Source organism: Mangifera indica, chromosome 8 (assembly GCF_011075055.1).
Source record: "Mangifera indica cultivar Alphonso chromosome 8, CATAS_Mindica_2.1, whole genome shotgun sequence".
Lineage (NCBI taxonomy): Eukaryota > Viridiplantae > Streptophyta > Magnoliopsida > Sapindales > Anacardiaceae > Mangifera > Mangifera indica.
The window spans coordinates 13556141-13576015 of NC_058144.1; the positions used below are offsets into that span (position 1 = coordinate 13556141).

Consider the following 19875-nt stretch of genomic DNA (forward strand, 5'->3'; position numbering starts at 1 on the left):
AACATTCTTATTTAAGAAAAAAGCTTGACACTGATTGAATGCTGGACAACCATTCGTATTGAACACCGACTTAATAGGTGGCCCTCAAATATCAGTCGTTTAATCTTAATGGTACGATTAAAGATGTCTACGGCATTGTTCAGACAACGTGGGTGCTGACACGAACCCTGTCATCTTCGCTATGCATCAATTCTTAACCCATTCACGTATCAATTTGATGAAACGGACATTTCAACAGAATTCAATCAATTGGCAGTTGGCGCACTGGCTAGTAAATACTAAAACAGATAAAAAAAAAAAAAAAAGTCGGTGTATTATATAGGTGTAATATAGTAAATAATAAAAAATAAGTTTATAAAAAAATGTGTTTAAAATTTGTATATAAAAAAGGTATAAAACATATATATATATATATATATATATATATATATATATATATATATATATAAAATCAATAATATATTTTTAAAAAATATGATAATATTATAATAATTTGTATAAATCTTTTATTAAAAATTAATATAATAATTCAAATATAAAGTATTTAATTAACTATTAAACTTAATATAACGTAATATATAATCAAAATTTTTTGTACAATAAGTAATATACTAGTTAATTAAAAAAATAAACAAATTAATCAGTTTAGATTTTAAACTTCAGATCTAAATGAATCTTTGTATTGGTCACAAGAGAGAAAACACAAATTTAAGACTAAAAATTAAGAAAAAAATATTGTTAAGTTTTTTAAGTGACAATGATATTTTTGTAAATAATTAAAAATAAAAAAAATAATTTTATATTTTATGTTTAACCAAAAATTCAAAAATACGGTAAAAATATAATAAAAGTATACAATATATATTTAATATATTTTAGATTCAAAAATTTTTTTAATCATATTTAATATATAAATAATATAAAAACACAAATAATATGCGTATCTATTCCCTAGGGTTGGCAGACACCTTAAAACAGTAAAACTGCAAATGAGCCTAATCGTTGGATCAGAACACAATGTCTCAAATCTTAACCCATGTCATGTAACTTTACATTAACGTACTGTAAGTTGCTTCAAATGACCTGCTATCTATCACTGAGGAATTTGACAGCCAGGGTCATTGCCGTGGGCAAAGTCCCTTTCCTCTGAAATTTCCGCCAATGAAATCAAAGGGAAAATATTTCTTCTCATTTGCTTCATCGTTATCCGCTCAAAGTTTCCCATTTGCCTTCCTAGTGAGGTCTTGTTTTGTTTTTATATGATTTATAAATTTTCCACCAATGGCGCTGACATGTCTAATCATCATTATATTTCAAACATATGCAATCAAATTATTACAGTTTTCGTTCCAACTGGTGGTACATGGTTTTGATTTTATTTTTCATAAGCTCAACCTGTAAGGAGTTGTATGTTAATTCACACTTGGTCTTAAATTATAATTCAGGCCAAATCAAACCTAATTTTTCAGTTGATTTTAATTTGATGTCAAGTACAAAATATGTATTCTGATTTAAATTGTTAATGTTACAAATTTAACCTATAGACAAGGTGTAATGTAATGTTAATAGGAGAATATTCGTTTCCATCCGTAGGTCACATCTAAATTTGATAATTTATCACATTTACCTTCTTTAGTTTAAAATTTTAATAATTTTTCACATCTAAATTTTGAAAAGTGATTATTTTTCTTTAGTGTTTTTTTCCATCATCAGAGATGACGAGAGGTTTAAAATTTTAATAATTTTTCACATCTAAATTTTGAAAAGTGATTATTTTTCTTTAGTGTTTTTTTCCATCATCAGAGATGACGAAGTTCTCAATCTCTAATCGCATTCTCTCTGTCTTTCAATCTTTTCTTTGGTTGTTTTTATCTAAGAGATAAAATTTTCTTCATCAAAGATAAAGAAAAAACATTTTTATCTTAAATGAAAACAAGTTGTTGATGAAGATGTTTTATCTTTATTTTCAATAAAAACAATAGAGAAGGACGACGGGAAAGGCTAACCAAAAGAGAGAGAGAATACCAATAATTTTAATAGATGAAGAAATATTTAAATTTTTTAAACTTAATGAATGAAATTTTATAATTTCAACCAATCTTAGTGAGGATAAGTCTTATGGCTAATTGTAATTGAGTTTCAGACAACACTTTACTGATTTTCCTTAATCTTTTTTTATTGTTTGTTTGTTGAATCGACTTTAATATTTCATTATTTGTGTAGGGGGTGATGTGGTTGGTATTTTTTGTTATCATTCTTTTCAGAGGAAGGGAAAGACTCAAAGGAAAAAATATGGGAAATTAATTAAAATAGGTAAATATGTTACTGTTTATATGTTTTTAGGCCAACATGTAGCGGTTTAACTTATATAAACAAATGATAAATTTTGTATCCATTTTACCCTTAAGTTAAAAATATAAAGTTAAAAAAACAAAGTAACTTTAGCCTAAAAGGGAAAAGTGAAAACCGAAATCAGAAATCTCAAGCCATAAACAAGAAACCAAGTAGTAGCGTCGAGCAAGCAGCAATGCCTCTAGTAAGTAGCAAAATATCGAGAAGCAGCAACACATTGACAATGGTTTTAGAGGCTTGTTAGCATTTATTATTTTGTTGATTTGGTTTATATCTATTTTTATTGAACGGATGTAAAAACTCATTATGGGTATTGATTGTTTACTATTATTGGATTGAATGAAATAAGATTAAACAATGTGCATCAGTTGTGGTGGCTCCCATGACAGTTAGGGTTTTCAAATTTGATTTCTAAATTTGCCGATTTATGTATTTGAATGTTATGAATGGTATTTATTAGTAATTAGAGTTGTAGTTTCGCCATTAATAGTGTTACATAGAAGTTTGAAAGTGTAGCCGTGATCGAATGAAAACTGGGCTGAAAATCTCGTAAATTTGTAGGAATCATGCAAAGTCTCACAAACCATGCAATGGCCCATAAACCCCACAATGTCACCAAAAATCACACATTGCACAATATTATGCATTACGCAATGTCACACAAACCGTGCAATGGCTTGCAAACCTCGCAAAATCACGCATTACATAATGTTGCACAACCAACACTGTTCACAGAAGGTCATGTTTGCTTGTGCTTGTGAATATTACTTTAAACTTTATTATTTAATGAATAGCATTTCATTTTAAATTTGTTTTTGCAAAAATTTCTAATTAATGAATATGTAGGAGAGAGACGATTTCATGATGTTCATGATTTTAGAGTTACAATCAATGTTCATAGTCATAAAGATAGGATGAAACATATAAGGGAAAAACTAAATTTAGAGTATAAGATATTGTTTAGACAAACATGTTTTGGACACTTTTTAAATCTTGAAGTTCATGGATATAGTTCGACCTTATTACATAATGTATTGTTTTGGCAAGTGAATAAGGATAAGTTGAGAGAAATGTTTTGGTTTAGATTAAATGGAGTCGATTGTAGATTTAGTTTGATTGAGTTTACTATAATGATTGGACTGAGGTTTAGTGGGGAAACAGATATAACTAAATACATAATAATGGATTCATCAAATTTTAGAGACAAATACTTCCCAAGTGCCAAATCTATAAGTCATGGTGTTCTCAATAAAACTTTAATGTCTAAGTCATAGGGAAACAATGATGAAAATGCTATCAAATATTGTGTTTGATACATTATAGATTATTGAGAGTAGATAATCGAAAAGTGGTTTCAAAATATATATTGTAGTTAGTTGATGATTGGGATGCATTCAATAAATTTTCATGGGAGATTGTGGTTTGAAAGTTGACAGCGAAATTAATAAGTCGAGCAGTGGAGTAAAGGTATGAAAAAGTTATAAATGATCATCAAGCATAGGATCCAGATATTCCAGTGCAAAGTTATGCATTAATGGGATACACAGTTGCATTTTAGATAACCTTAGAAATAAATATTAGGTTAAATTAGAGTTATATTACTTTTACTTTGTTGGTTTGATTATGTACTTTATCTCACAATATTTTTTTATAGAATACAACTATGGATATATGAAACTCTCAATAACTTGGGGGGTTTCACAGCTTGCAAGTCCAAAGATAAGATCCCCCGGATGTTGAAATGGAAGTCACTTGAGCAGTCAGAATGTGATCTTGTTAACAACATATTCGAGGCTTTTCAGGTACGTTAATTTATATTAAACATAAAAAGCTAGTATATATTTGTTATATCTTAAAAATTGATACATTTATTGAAATATTTATTAGGATGTTGTCACTCTTATATTGATTCTCTCTATTGAGGAGAGGCAATCAGTATAGTTTAGAGAGGTCATGGAATACATGTATATATTTATTATTATTTTATTGCTTAATGTTCTTCACGGTGAATGGTCAATGTATATATTTATTTTGTTGCTTATTATGTTATCATGCTATGGAATGAAGTTTGGCTAGATTGAATATATATATTAAAATGTGTTTTTAGATACAATGTAAACAAGAATAAGACATACAAAGGATAAGAGAAATAATATAGGGGAGACTATGCCAAAACTTTTTTAAAGCGTTCAAATACAGTCAAATAACCATTGAATGTTTAACAAGTTTATGATACAAAAAAAATAAAAATAACCAACACATTGTCACAGTTCTTTATATATATAGGTGATAGCAATGGCGATAGCAAATTCTCCCATTCCCGCACATGTTTAACACCTAGAACAACATAAATAAAATACAATTGTTTTAAAACAATCTCATTTCAAATTCAATGCATAATAAACAAATTGATACCTAAATGGCTATGCAGGACCAACACGTGATGTCTCTCGTCCTTTACTTGTCTTGGATAAAGGGTTCATACAAGTATTTCGAGTATGTCCACACTCGTGACACCGACTACAAATAGGTTGGCGTACTTCCTCTTTTTGTGATAGTTCCCTATTGTATTCCAATGGTCGACTTGAACGTCGATATTGCATTGGTAATGGAAAGACCATAAGAAGTTCCTACGGATGTACCCATTCAGAATGATCTTCCAATGGTTCAACACTATGTATCGCTTTCCAATACTCGATTAAATAGTACTTGCTCACCCATTTATAACAATTAGAAAGATTTTGGAACTTAGCCACTGTTACAACACGTGTACATGAAATATGTGACAATTGAAATTTCTTACAACTACACTCCCTTGTAGATAGATCCACTATAACAACATACTGATCCACATCGTGCACTTTATATCTGTGCACAATAATTGGTTTGACAATCATGTTGGTTGATTTAAAGATATGATCTCCCAATTTCTCCTCTGCCCACGGAGTGAATTGATTAATACAAGTCTTTGTATGATCAAACAAACATTATAAGTATACAAGATTGTGCACATAAGTTAAGAAATTAAAATTTGAAAAATTATATGGACCTGCCAAGTTGCATTGGGTATAAAACCATTTCTGCATGGTGGAACACAAAAAGTCAAGTAGTATCATAGTTGATAATTTTTGCGCATGTCGTGCCAACGAGTTAAACAACTCTACAATATTTGTCAGCATTATATTATATAGGAGATCAAGAAAGTAAGCATGAGCCTAACAACGATAGTCAATACCCTGCAAATAAACACTTATTGACGGATTTTCATCATTAATCATGTGTATTACCTCCTCAAAATCTGATATCCGATAAGCTTTTGCTACTCTCCAAAACAACCCATCTATATGCTTTGTTTGTTTATATCTACTGCATATATTACCTTTTATATGATGGTTGCACCAACTGTGGTGTGCATTCGGAAACACTTCTTTCATAAAATGAATGATAGCATGGTATCTATCTGAAATGATAGCCAAATCTGAAAGATCATCTATGCACCTATGTAACGCTATCAGAAAGAGGGTCTTAAACATCATTTCTTCCTTCCCCCCCATACCAAATGTCAAAGAATAAATTTGGTTGTTTCCATCCTTACTTACAACAACAAACAGTGTACCCTAGTATCGTTCTTTCAAAAAAAATTCATCAATACAAATGACAGGATGATAATATTTCTAAAATGCTCTAATTGAGCATCATCGTAAAGTCATAAAGACAAAATAAAACTAATTATCAATATCAATGTCAATGTTAATGTGTGTAACAGTGTTAGGGTTTCTTCATTTCAAGTTGTAACAAGTTGTAAATGACTCCTCAAGGGAACTTCTAATCTCATTTAATGTCTAATTCTTAGGACGTCAAGCTTAAGTATAGGAGATATCTATTTTGTATCTATCTACAATGTCTGTTATGATGTCTTTTGGCTTATAGACATGTTCAGCCGTGGTAAATATAAACTGCAATATTTTTCAAGTGCCCATTTGCCTACCTGTCTATGGTGAGGCATTACGACATCGTGAGGGCAAGTGTGATTTTCCAACTTTTGTAACACAAAAATGTCAATGTTTTGTAATTTTACTCTTCTTGCCTTCCATTTACATTAAGTATGTGCACATTTGATATCCCATTTTTTTTGTTTGAACTTGCCACCTTGAACTGATAACTTTTTTCTAAAGCATTCTTGTACATCATATCTATCAACACCTGTTTACATGTAAATTAATCATTCACTTTGATTCTTTCATCTTGCGGTGGAGTTGAATGTAATGCAATACCCTCGTTTTCTATATCCCTGTAAGGATTTAGACCACCAAAAAATGGATTTGAAACTTGTACGTTAATAAGAATATGCCTGTCATGCATTGTTGGAGTGTTATGAAATGAACTTCCCCTAGCTAACCTATTTGGATCAACCCTTACTTCATGACCACCCTCGTTATCACCTGTATTATCACCATCATCATCAGTAACATCATTGTATTCGTCATCACCACCATCATCACTACCACTACCATCATCACCAATATCATCACTCCAGTCATTATAACCACTATATTTTTATTCATTCGATTAGAAATTATCTATTAGAGCATCACCCATCTCATAATATCTCTCTGGTATACCCTGTAAAGGTTCTTGTTACCTTGCTATTTCATCATGTACCCTAACCTCAACACCATCACCTTCAGGCATACTTCTTAGTTATGTCTCACCATATATGTTATCTAAAGAGTTAACTGCATCATCCATAGCTTCAAATGATTGAATCCCTTGCTATGGTTCGATTTGATGTTGTTGTATAGTGGTTCTAACTTTTGTAAGCTTTGTAAATATTGTGAGAAATAAAAAATCTCTTTTATATGTCTTAGATAACCTCATCATAATTTAAATATCAAAATCATCCTTTAACAAATATGGTACATCACTGAAGGTGGTTGAATTTTGCATATAAATTTTTACAATATTACAACTTCGATCAATTCACAAATGAGAACACATTGCTTCTACGAATCCATCATAATATATTTTTTTATTGATTGATACAAATGTCTAAACTCCACCAATATATTTCAAATTGTTATCACTTTTGTTAATCCAATATCCACCATATCCAAACAAATATATTAGCTTACTCATTTTTATGTACATAAAAAATTTTAATTAATTAAGTAACCCATAAATAGAGCAGTCAGAAATAGAAACAGAAATTTCAAAGAGACAGAAAACAAAAAACCATGCAAAAGCAAACCCTGCAAATGTAAACTATGCAAACACAAACCCTACAAGCACAGACCCCGTCAACCTCGCAATTTACCAAAAAATACCATGATTTCCATTTTCCTTAGATCTGGGCACCAAAACTATTGACTGTACAAATAATGTAAGTGTTTAACTAAAAAAATTTAGTCTCTCTCAAAAATCAATAGTAAAGCTTTTTTACTTTTATCTTTAAAAAAGTTATTCGATTCATTTTTTTTAAAATACAAATTGCTATTTATATAAAAAAACTTATTGATAAATGATGATGAAAGACAAAGAAAGCAAGTAGAATGTATTGCCATCAAAGTGTTGAGATAATGGTGAAAATAAAATGAAAACGACGAAAGAAGATTAGTTAAGTGAAGTGAAAAATGAGTATTATTGAAATAAAAATATGAGTTTGCTTATAAAGGTAAAAAGTATGAAGGTTGGCTTAAAAATATATAAACGGCATCATATTTGCCTATTTTAATTAATTTCCAAAAAAATATTGGGAATTTTAGAGATTCTTCATATAAATTATAATGGACTTCATATATATATATATATATATATATATATATATATATTTGTTATTTGTTACTTTGAAATCAAACAATTTTTTTCATTTTTATCCTTTTACATTTTTTTAAATTTAGAATTGAAAGACTAAAGCCTTATGTATTTTTCGTGTTTTCTGTTAAAAATTTTGGTAAGTAAGAAAATTACTATTTAAATGTCTCTTAATTGAATAAATTTAATTTAGTGACAATTTTAGCCCTATATTGAACAAATTGAAGTTTGTATCTATTTATTAGTTCATAAAAAGGTTGTACCTAAATTGATAATATCCCTTCTTTTTAAATTTATTTTTAACTTTTACTTCTTCAATCATACTTGGTTGATATAAACTACTTTATAAAATTTAATTTAAAATATATTTAGATCCTTGATATATTGTTCATAGATATATGAATTTAAGAGAAGGTAAGATTTTATACTCTTTTTTTTTTTTCCATTTATGCAAACTCTTTTTAAAGATGAGCAATAATACATGCATTAATATAAACTTAAGTACAAATAATAACTGTGTTATTATATTATATTATATTTAATATTAAATATACGATGACACAACAGTTTTTATATCCAGGTTTGTTGCCATCATTAAATAATGAAGTATAATTGTATAAAACTAACTTATTAAATATTCAATAGATCAAATGAATTATGTGTTGATCAAAATGTAATGTAAACAAGTTTAGGAAAGGAATGAGACCAAAATGATTTATTAATATGAATATATTCACCAGAGGTTTAAATTAATTACTTAATTATACGGCCACTAAATATTTGTCAAACATGCAATATTTGGTAATTGTTAAAGAAGGTATTAGCAAATTAAGAAGTGAAATTAATGAGTTGTTTGTAAGATTGTCCTGCTTTAATTGTTATTTTATAGATTAATTGATCATACATATAACAGAAAGGAGTCTTCTCTTTATGGTAACATTTAATTTTTAATATTACAGCGAAGGATGCAGTCATGGATTTCATAATATTGAATAACACCATTGCTCACCTCTAACTGACTGAGATAAAAAGTCTTGAAAATAAAAAAGTTAAAAGGAAGAAAAGAGAGAAATTCGAGAAGAAGGAATTAAGGGAAAGACAGGACCTCAATTACACTTACCTTCATCTCTTCTCTTTTATATACGCAAGTCTTTTGACCATCATTTCTATACAAAATACATAATGTCTTTTGCCTCTCTCCTGTTGTGGTTCCCGGCTCCCCACGATCTTTTTCTTTTTCTTTATCCAACAATTATCATAATAATCCCCATCAGGGACTTGTCTTTTTATCTAGTGAGTTTCTTACTACCTTTTGTGTTACTTTTTTTATTTCTTTTCTTCTGTCATTGGAATCCCTTTCAATACGCATATATACAGTACAGAGATGTCTAATGTCAGCAATGCACTAATTGAACCAGAAGCAAAGAGGGAGGGAATACTAGATAATCTTTTCTTTTTCTTTTTCTGTTGTGGGGTGTTGATGGATATCAATGTCATGTTTCTGTTTATCGGATCTTTTATCCTGAAACATTTGAAGTAATTCGAATTCTTATAAATATAGATCGAGTTATGTTCCATAAGTTGTAAGGTGACCATTTTCAGTGTTCGTTTACTGAGCACATTTTAATTTCCAGTGAAAATAAAAAAAGAAATCGCTAGTTTATTTTGTATTATAGTTGAAAAGCTATTGGTATTATTTTTTGATGGCAGCATCGTAGATTTCCCAAACAAACAGGTCGTGTTTGTGTTTCAGAGTAACCTGGCTTGCTTTTAAATGATACGTCAATGTAAAAACCAGCAGGAGAAACGTAGATTGTTAGGTTAAATTTGAATTTTATCTTCTTCTTACAGGTTTTTGGCCGTTTGGGGCTAAAGACAAACGAGTTATCTTTAGCAGTGCTCTATCAAGACCTCAAATCCAAGGTACGATGATAGTTTTGATTTATGTAAATAATAAATTAAAATAATCTAAATAATATTTGATCCATACTCATGTCGTACAAATAACATTATCAAAATTTGCTAATGCAGATGCGTTTCAAGTGATTGATGACATAGAAGAGGAAGACATTGAGGTTGCTTCGACAAAAAAGATTTCTTTAATTAATATTTTATCTATTTTGTGAAATATAAGATTGGCAGTAAAAGGAAATGGAATTTTATGGTTGTTATAATGTGATTTGTTTATTTAATCTATAGATTTCTTTGCCAAATGAGATAAAGGAAGGCGTCCATGCCATTAGATCGATGTTGGGCTCCATGGATGATGGAGAGATAAGTATTTCGGCTTATGACACAGCATGGGTTGCTCTTGTTGAAGACGTTCATAACGGTGCAGCCCCTCAATTCCCATCTAACCTTCAATGGATAGCCAACAATCAACTTCCCGATGGCTCATGGGGCGAAGATAAAATATTTTCAGCACACGATCGATTGATTAACACATTAGCATGTGTTGTAGCACTAAAATCATGGAATATCCATGATGATAAGTGTCAGAAAGGTATTGAAATTATGAAATAAAAGCAAGAAATATATTAACTTAAGATTAGATTAATCTCCATGCGTATAATAATATTCTACATTTTATTTTTATCATAATAGGAATGAAATTTTTTAATGAAAACATATCGAAGATTGAGAATGAGAATGATGAGCACATGCTAATCGGATTTGAAGTTGCCTTCCCTTCTATTCTGGAAATGGCCAGCAGTTTAGGGATTGAAGTGCCATATGATTCTCCTGTGCTGCAGAAGATCTATACAAAGAGAAATTCAAAGCTCTCGAGGTTAGATTTCATCAAAAGCTCTCAAGCTTCCGTCATAATTATGTTGGTTTTTTACTTTAGAATCAATTAAAATGGAGAGAAAAATGACCCTTATCTTTAGAGAAATACCTAGGTCCCTTTGTTATCTTTATCATAACATGGATGTAATGTAGTTACTTTGTGTATGTGATAGGATTCCAAGGGACATAATGCACAATATGCCCACAACATTACTCCACAGTTTGGAAGGAATGTCAGACCTCGATTGGAATAAGCTTTTGAAATTACAGTGCCAAGATGGCTCCTTCTTGTTCTCTCCTTCCTCCACTGCCTATGCCCTCATGCAAACTAAGGATGAGAATTGCTTGAAATATTTAAAAAGAATAGTCCAAAAATTCAATGGTGGAGGTACTTAAATATATCTGACATAAATTAATTAACTGCCCTAATTTTAACTAGAAATTCCCATTTTCTCACTTTTTTAATCAATGGAATTTATTTTAGTTCCGAATGTGTATCCGGTCGACATGTTCGAACATCTATGGGCGGTGGATCGATTGCAGCGCCTCGGAATTTCAAGATATTTCCAACCTGAGATTACTCAATCTTTAGAGTATGTTTACAGGTATGATAATAAATCATATAACCAACTACATTATATAAATCAAAATAATGATAAAATTATTAAAATAATTGTGATCAATTATTTAAATTTCAGGTATTGGACTAAAGAGGGTATTTGTTGGGCAAGAAATTCTCATGTTCATGATATTGATGACACATCCATGGGATTTAGGCTATTAAGGTTACATGGTTTTGACGTTTCTGCTGGTAAGTTTAGAAAACAGCCAATATCTATTATTTTCTAAATTTCTCCTGCATATTTACATTATTGTGATCGTACTTTTCCGATCTCTTACAGACGTGTTTAAACACTTCGAGAAAGGCAACGAGTTCTTCTGCTTCGCCGGGCAATCGAATCAGGCGGTCACTGGAATATACAACTTGTATAGAGCTTCTCAAATTATGTTCCCCGGAGAGAAAATCCTGGATAATGCCAAGCAGTTTTCAGTAAAGTTTTTAAGAGAAAAGCAAGCTGCCAACCAGCTCGTAGATAAATGGGTCATAACGAAAGACTTACCCGGCGAGGTATGACCCCAAAATAAAATGTCTTCAAACTTTTCATATCTTTTCACCGTTAGCAAAAAGCGGAGCCGTATCATCTAACTAATCTCATAAAAAATCTGATAAATCTATAGACAACTGTATTGATCACTGTTAATGATATGATGGAAACTTTAATATTGGGGTGTGGCCACTGACAGAGACAGTTCATCCAAAAAAGAAAAATGAAATTACTACTACACTAAAATTACTGAAAAAGCCTTGACTAGAAGAGCTATTTTGATGAAAAAGTAAAACTATATGGGAAAATGGCAGGTTAATTAAGAAAATATGGTGATTTTGACAGGTGGGTTTCGCTTTGGATGTTCCATGGTACGCAAGCTTGCCTAGAATCGAAACAAGACTATTCATAGAACAATATGGAGGCGAAGACGACATTTGGATTGGCAAAACCCTTTATAGGTATGCAAATTTATCGTTTGTTTGTGTTTTTAACAAGAATCTTTGCATTTGACGAATCAAAATTCCAGATGCGTCCAGTCAACTCATTCCACGACCTGGATAAAGCCATTCGCTATACTTTAAAATTCAAAACTTAGCAGGCTTCCATTTTTATCATTTACCATTGTTCTACTTATACGTGTGTTAGTAACACGTTTAACTTAATTTTTTAGTAACTCTGTATTTTTTAAGCCCAGGATGCCCTGTGTAAACAATGACATTTATCTTCAACTTGCAAAATTAGACTACAACAACTGCCAAGCTGTACATTTGAGAGAATGGGACTCCATGAATAAGTGAGTAATTCATTTGATTAATTGTTTATATTTACTTCATTTTTAATGTATTAATTTATGTAACATTCTAAATTAATCTATATTTCAGGTGGTACTCGGAGTATAAACTCCAGAAATTTGGAATCAGTGTCGGACGCCTTCTGTTAGCATATTTTGTGGCATCGGCTAGTATATTTGAACCAGAAAGGTGGCAGGAGAGAATTGCTTGGGCGAAGACCGCCTTTCTGATGGTGATGATCTCGTCTTATTTCGACAACCGGAACAATTCTGATAAGCTGAGAAGAACCTTCGTGAATCAGTTCAGAAACTACATTAACCCACAGAACCACATCAATATTAACGGAAGGTATGTGTATCATACACACACACACACACACACATAGGGAGAGAGAGGGGTTATGTATGTTGATTTTTAAAAAATAAATAAAGGTCTAAAATTAATATTGCATGTGATTTGTTTTACAGAAGATTGGAATCAGACAAGATAGGACTAGGATTGATAAGGACATTGCTTGGAACGCTTAACCAAATTTCATTGGACGCATTGTTGACACAAGGACGAGACTATAGCCGCCATTTACGACAAGCTGTTAGTATATTTTTTAATTAACCAAAGAACTGAATGAAGCCAATAAATTGAGTTAATTGAGGTTTTGTTTTTGTTTGGTTTCTCCGAAAAAATTTCTAGTGGGAAAAATGGCTGATGAAGTGGGAAGCAGAAGGAGATAGGCATCAAGGAGAAGCAGAGTTAATTATACAAACAATAAATTTAACTGCTGGCCGTTGGATTTCAGAGGAGCTCTTGTCTTATTCTCAATACAGACTTACCCATCTCACAAACACAATTTGCCATAAACTTGCTCATTTCCAAGACCAAAAGGTCAGCAATGTCAGACACAAAAAAAATCTTTGTATTTAAATTTCTTAATTAATCTTGGAATTTTTTTTTTTTTTTTGGGTATTTTGCAGGTAAATGATAATGCTGACAGTGTTGGTGGAATCGCAAGCCTCCAAATAGAGTCCGATATGCAAGAACTTGTGCAGATAGTGCTCCAAAATTCTTCAAATGACATCAACTCGGATATCAAGCGCACATTTCTCACAGTTGCTAAGAGTTTTTACTACAGTGCTTATTGTGATCGTGAAACTATCCGTTCTCACATTGACACTGTACTTTTTCAGAGAGCCTATTGATCCATGTGTTAGAAATATAAGTTCTATTTAAATGTTTGAAAGAAACGTGAAAAACCGATTTAATATTTCTATTTATTTATATATTCGGTTTTCTTTTGGATTGAGAAACATAACTAATATATGTTGAATCACTAATAGTTGTAATAAAGTTAGGGTTTTAGAGCTAATCATTTGAGGCTATTTTTGCAATTTCATCTGAAGTTTGTATTGTGTAATTTCATATACATATATATCGTAACAAAGGGATTAATGTGTAATTTAATCATCAGAGCCCTATAAGAACATATAATAGTTAATCTAGAAACATTAGTAGTTTTGATATTATTCTAACTAAGGACACAAATAATATGGTAAGAGTATTATAGTGTTAAATAACTATATCAAAAGATAATAACGATCACATGTGTTGAGGTTGTTGGTGTCAATCTGGTGCAACACATAAGGGTATACACGTTGTTGCATGCCCATTGGATTGAGCCACTGAAAAGATTTCACATAAATGATAACCTCAATATCTATGGAATAGATACTATAATGAATGGTGGTATATGTAATTTCTAGATTTAAGATCGTCAAAATATTTTGTACATCAATTAACATAGTTTTACATTAGCTTAAAGTAGCTTTTTTTATAGGAATATCAATACAGTAGTAGTTGGTTACTTTGAGAAGTGTAACAAGACTATAATAGATCAACAAGGGATTCATTGCTCCTAGGTACGAAAGAAATATATCTTGTGCTGCTATTTGATGAATGACTACAACCAATCAAATTTATTGCCACAATGAGGATTAGGGTCAATGTTTGAATCCAATTTTACATGGTCGTAGAATAATTTTATTAATGATTGCATCATTAATGCAAGAAAATTTTCCACATATATAATATAAGACAACACAAGAAAACAATACAAATCTTGGTACTTCTATCAATAAAAAGAAAAAAAAAAAACAAAACCTAAAGTTCCTAATGAACCTCCTAGGAGTTAATAAGCTTGGAAAGAAAAGGCTCTTGGTTCATATTTCATTTCTTCTCAAGCTTTAGTTTTCTTAGTAGAAGGTTACAAAAATTGTGTACATAATAAAATACCTCATCAACTAAAAATGGAAAAAGATCCAAAAACTCATAATAAGGTTGTAACTTTAAACGATTTTGCCTATTGGAAATAGACTATAAATGATTAAATGGATTCTTCACCATCTAATGGCACAATGGTGTTAGTAGATTTGTCTCCTAGTTCTAAACCTAAAGGCTATAAATGGTTTTTAGGAGAAAATATAATAAGGATGGTTTGTACAAACCTTTAAAGCAAGATTAGTAGTTAAAGGGTTTAAACATAATTATAGAATTGATTACTTTGATACTTATACACCAACGACAAGGTTGACATCTATTAGAGTAATGTTTGTTCTAACATCAATTTATAATTTCTATATACAACAAATGGATTTTAAAACAACGTTTTAAGTGGTTATATAAATTGAGTATACATGGAACAAGCCAAAGGGTTTGTGTTGTTGGGTAATAAAACAAAAGTTTGTAAATAGGTTAAGTCTTTTTATAGTATAAGCAAGCTCCTAAACATTGACAGAAATTTTTCCATAATGTAATTTTTGTTAGTAGATGCTTTAGAAACTAATCATATTATCAATTTTAAAGCGTTTCATCTTGTATAAATAATTAATATTAATAAAAGATGTGTTCTATTTTTTACATGTGCATTTAGTTTCACTTTATATATTTATTGGCTAAATATATATTGTATGCATGTGAATTGTCTAGATGATATAGATTTTTAGAAGATTGAATCGTTGAAGTGTTCCACACATACATGATGTCAATTGGCCAATGACATTGCATAATACGCATGCTAAATGTCTTCGTTGATTATCATAGAATGATATTAGTATAGTTAACAATGAAAGTCATATCATAAGGCATTTGAGTGGATTAACGGTTAATGAGTTGTTTTTAAAAAATGCCAGTTACAATGAATCATATGGACATATAAAATATAGTCAATGATGTGTTGTAAGATCATATTAATGCATCATTGATCCTTAGACTTAAGATGTCATGGTTGGATATATATATTTCATATATATTGTTTAATTACGAGGTTATTTATTTAAGTCATGTACAATATGTCAAGTCGGTTATACATTATTCGTATACAAAAACAAGTGATAGTCAAAAAGGAATTTGTTGGCTTGATATAATTTTATTTTGAGTTCCCAAAAGAATATCGATAAATAATGGAAATCAAAATCTCTTACTAGAGTATAATGAAAGTGATAAGAAAGGTTGTTCATAGTGATGTGCTCCAAATATATTGATCAACGATTTAATACATGATTAAGGCTATGGTTTTGATATATCATGAATTTGTCCTTGATCGAGATTTGACAATTGGGAAAAAGGTTTAATGGAATTTGTCTTCATTGTGATTTAGAGACTATGACCCATTGCTATATATTAAGATAGTCGATGCACTTTCATACATTTTTTAGTGTTAATTTTCAATTCATGGCTAAGCCATATCGAACTTAAAAGGGCAAAAACAAAAATATAAGTAATTAAAGAAAACGTAGAGAGAAAATTGATTATTTGAGGATGACTATCACTTCTAAGGTTAATTAAGTAACATCATGTAAAATGTTTCAGGGGTGTGGCGTAACATTTTAGATGTTGAAATGTTAAATTATATAAAAAGGCCAAAGGACTTATTCCCACCTAAGATTTGATGTTTTTCCAAATTCTCATCCTTTAATTATTAAAAACCTAAAGATCCACCCATGAAGGATTAATTTTAACATTTTCTATTAATCTATGATTGAAATGACTATTTTATCTTATATCCAATGAAATGACCAAAATACCATCAAATGAAAAAACTTTAACAAAGTGTTTTATTTTTCTTGAGAATTGTTGATTGATGGTTGTATTGTCAATGAAACATCCACATTTTATGAAACACTTTGTGGGCAACAAGAAAAAAAAATCCAACTAAGTCTCTTCATTGTTACAACTCAAAACCAAACAAGGAAGAGATCTTAAATAGATCCAACCAAAGTTGCTTCTTTGTTATAGCTCAAAACCAAACAATTCCAACAGAACTTCTTCATTCATTTAACTCAAAATCAAACAAATCCAATAAAGTTTCTTCTTCTTCATTACAACTAAAATAAACAAATCCAACAAAGATATTTTTTTAATTATAATAACTCTAAACCAAACAAGCAAGAGTACAAAAAAAAAAAAAATTCAACTAAAGCTTCTTCTTGGTTGCAATTTAAAACCAAACAAGCAAGAAAATTTAAAAAGAAAAAAACAAAAGATCCATATCCTACAATAAATCGGTTATTGATGAAATAAAAACCGAAAAAAAAAACAAGAAGTAAAGGCCTTGAAATAAGGAGAATTTTTTAGGTGACAATGGAACGACTAAAACTATCTCAGTTAATCCATAGTCGTTGATTTGAATGAAAATAAAGAATGGTTCACTTTCTATTGAGACATCAAAGTATTCTGATTCAGAGTAGGATTCTTAGTCTATAACAGATTCGAACCCATCAGAAAATATGTTGATAATGAAAGTTGTTCATGGCATCTACTCATCCGTTTCCGAGTAGAAGGACTCAACATCATAGTCTTTCTAGTTTTGGATTGAGTTATAAAATTTAGTTGAAAGTCTGGCAGACTAACTTGGACTTCTCTTTGCTTGGGCAGTTTTTCGCATAGTGACAAGATTTATTACATAGGTAAAAAAGAATAGATTTTACTAAAATGTCTTTTTTTGCTAATAGAAAAATATTAAAGTTAATCTTTGATGGGTGGGTCTTTAGGTTTTTAATAGTTAAAAAGTGAAAATTTGGGAAACATCAAATCTTGAGTGGGAATAAGTCCATTGGCCATATAAAATTACCAAGAACGTGAATTTGATTTGCATTAAGGATTATTATGCAATCCTTTTATTTAGCAAAGGCATCTATGGCAATTGAAGAAATTGTTTTTAAGGGCTCAAATATATAAAGGATATGTTATATCATTTCAAAAAAAAAAAAAGCTTCATTTTGAACAAATTATTTTCTCTCTCAAAACCTCTCATTCTCGTCTCTATCTAGTTTGCAAGAGTGTAGATTTCTTTTAGAGGTCTTGAAGTTTTAAGACTTGACTCCATCCATACTAAAAGAATCAAGCTATTGTAGAAAAAGAATAGGTAATTTCTACAATAATTTTTTTGAATATTATGCTTTTTTTTCATCATACAATTCTAACATGTATGCTATGAACATGCATGTGTGTTTTTGTTCATCAATTTTCTTTCTTATCCTTTAATTTTGTCACATGGTTTTCATCATGATATTGTAGATAAATGCATATATGCAAAATTCACTAACAAGTGGATAATATGTTAATAATAGAAACTAGTTTGCAAGGGATAAATGTTACTAAAAAAATCATAACTTAAAATGAAAGATTTAGGTGAGGTAGATATTATCCTAAGTATTAAAGTTGAAAAATATGGTGGAGGTTACATTTTGTGTCAATCTCATTATATTGAGAAAGTAAATACAAAATCCAATTATGTGAGTATTAAAGAAGTGAACACTCTATTAGTTTTTTTTTTTTTTCCCTTTGTAAATTAATTGAAAATTCTAGAAGATTTAGTAGTCAACTTTACTATGCAACTATTAGTGGAAATTTGATGTATATCATGTATTGTACTAGATTGGATATTGTTTTTTCAGTTTGCAAGATTTCAAGATATTTTTATAATCCTAGTAAAGATCATTGGAGAGTTATAGTAAGATATTTGGTTATGTTAAACATACAAAGTCATATGGTTTGTTCTATAATAGCTTTTCAATAATATTAGAAGGATATATTGATGCAAGTTGGATTACAAGTATAGGTGATAAGATGGTAACACTAATCCTCAGATACATGTCTCTAGATGAAATATAGATCCTAAGAGATGTGTTGACTTATCTATTACTCAAAACATACGATGGATATATCTTAACTTTGGCATGTTATACTTAAATTAAATTGCATGCAAAAAAGAGAACAAACAACTTCACTGAATAAATTTCTATTATAAAATCCATAACATCTAACATCTATCCAAACAATGTCTGAAAACTAAAAAACTCATCCATAGCATCTGGTAATCTGAAACTCTAACTAAAATGTGCATAAATGAAGACATGATTTCAAATTGTAAATAAATACATCATAAATCAACATAGTAGTAAATGACTAAAATGCCCCTCCTTATGCAATTTCTTAGTTGGACCATTGGCTACCCTACTGCTCACCTCACCTACTTGCAAAACCACAAATAGAGGAACAAATGAGTGTTATAACACTTAATAAATAGGCGACCTCGCGACACCTTAAACACAAGGTACTTGAATGGACATTCTTAAGCTGAACTAGGTTTTAACATACTGGTGGTTTACTATTAATTGTTTTTCAACATCCCAGATGCTTATCTGGCTAAACAACGACATACTCATGCCCTATCTCTATAAGCATTGTCATCATGGATAACTAGTCTTAAGCTCATAGTATCAATTGGATACCAAATCTTGATCTCGACATCCTTGATGTCATGTGAAAGTATACTAATGACATCCTAAATGTTTATTATCACTAGTGCACATAAAACTAGGTCAGTCAGGCTTAGGGCAAACTAAACATTGATACCCTGGTCACATAAAGAAATCTGAGCGTAGTCCCTCCTATTCTATGTATGCATAACTATAAGATTACTAACTATTAACCATCTTTGAATGAACCTTACCACAAACACATATGAGAAA

The 19875-nt window shown here is 30.2% G+C and overlaps 1 protein-coding gene across 1 annotated transcript; it reads left to right on the top strand.

Annotated features, from left to right (window-relative positions):
* The first annotated feature begins 9547 nt into the window (after positions 1 to 9547).
* On the top strand, positions 9548 to 14243 carry LOC123223998 ((-)-kolavenyl diphosphate synthase TPS28, chloroplastic-like). The gene is made up of 16 exons (XM_044647481.1): positions 9548 to 9556; positions 9874 to 9898; positions 10015 to 10086; positions 10195 to 10238; positions 10363 to 10666; positions 10768 to 10951; positions 11124 to 11338; positions 11435 to 11555; positions 11649 to 11761; positions 11853 to 12079; positions 12402 to 12517; positions 12754 to 12852; positions 12941 to 13198; positions 13318 to 13441; positions 13541 to 13732; positions 13822 to 14243. Exons 1-16 carry the CDS (start codon positions 9548 to 9550, stop codon positions 14044 to 14046), a joined length of 2328 nt encoding a protein of 775 aa, XP_044503416.1. The 3' UTR covers positions 14047 to 14243.
* The last annotated feature ends 5632 nt before the right edge of the window (positions 14244 to 19875 follow it).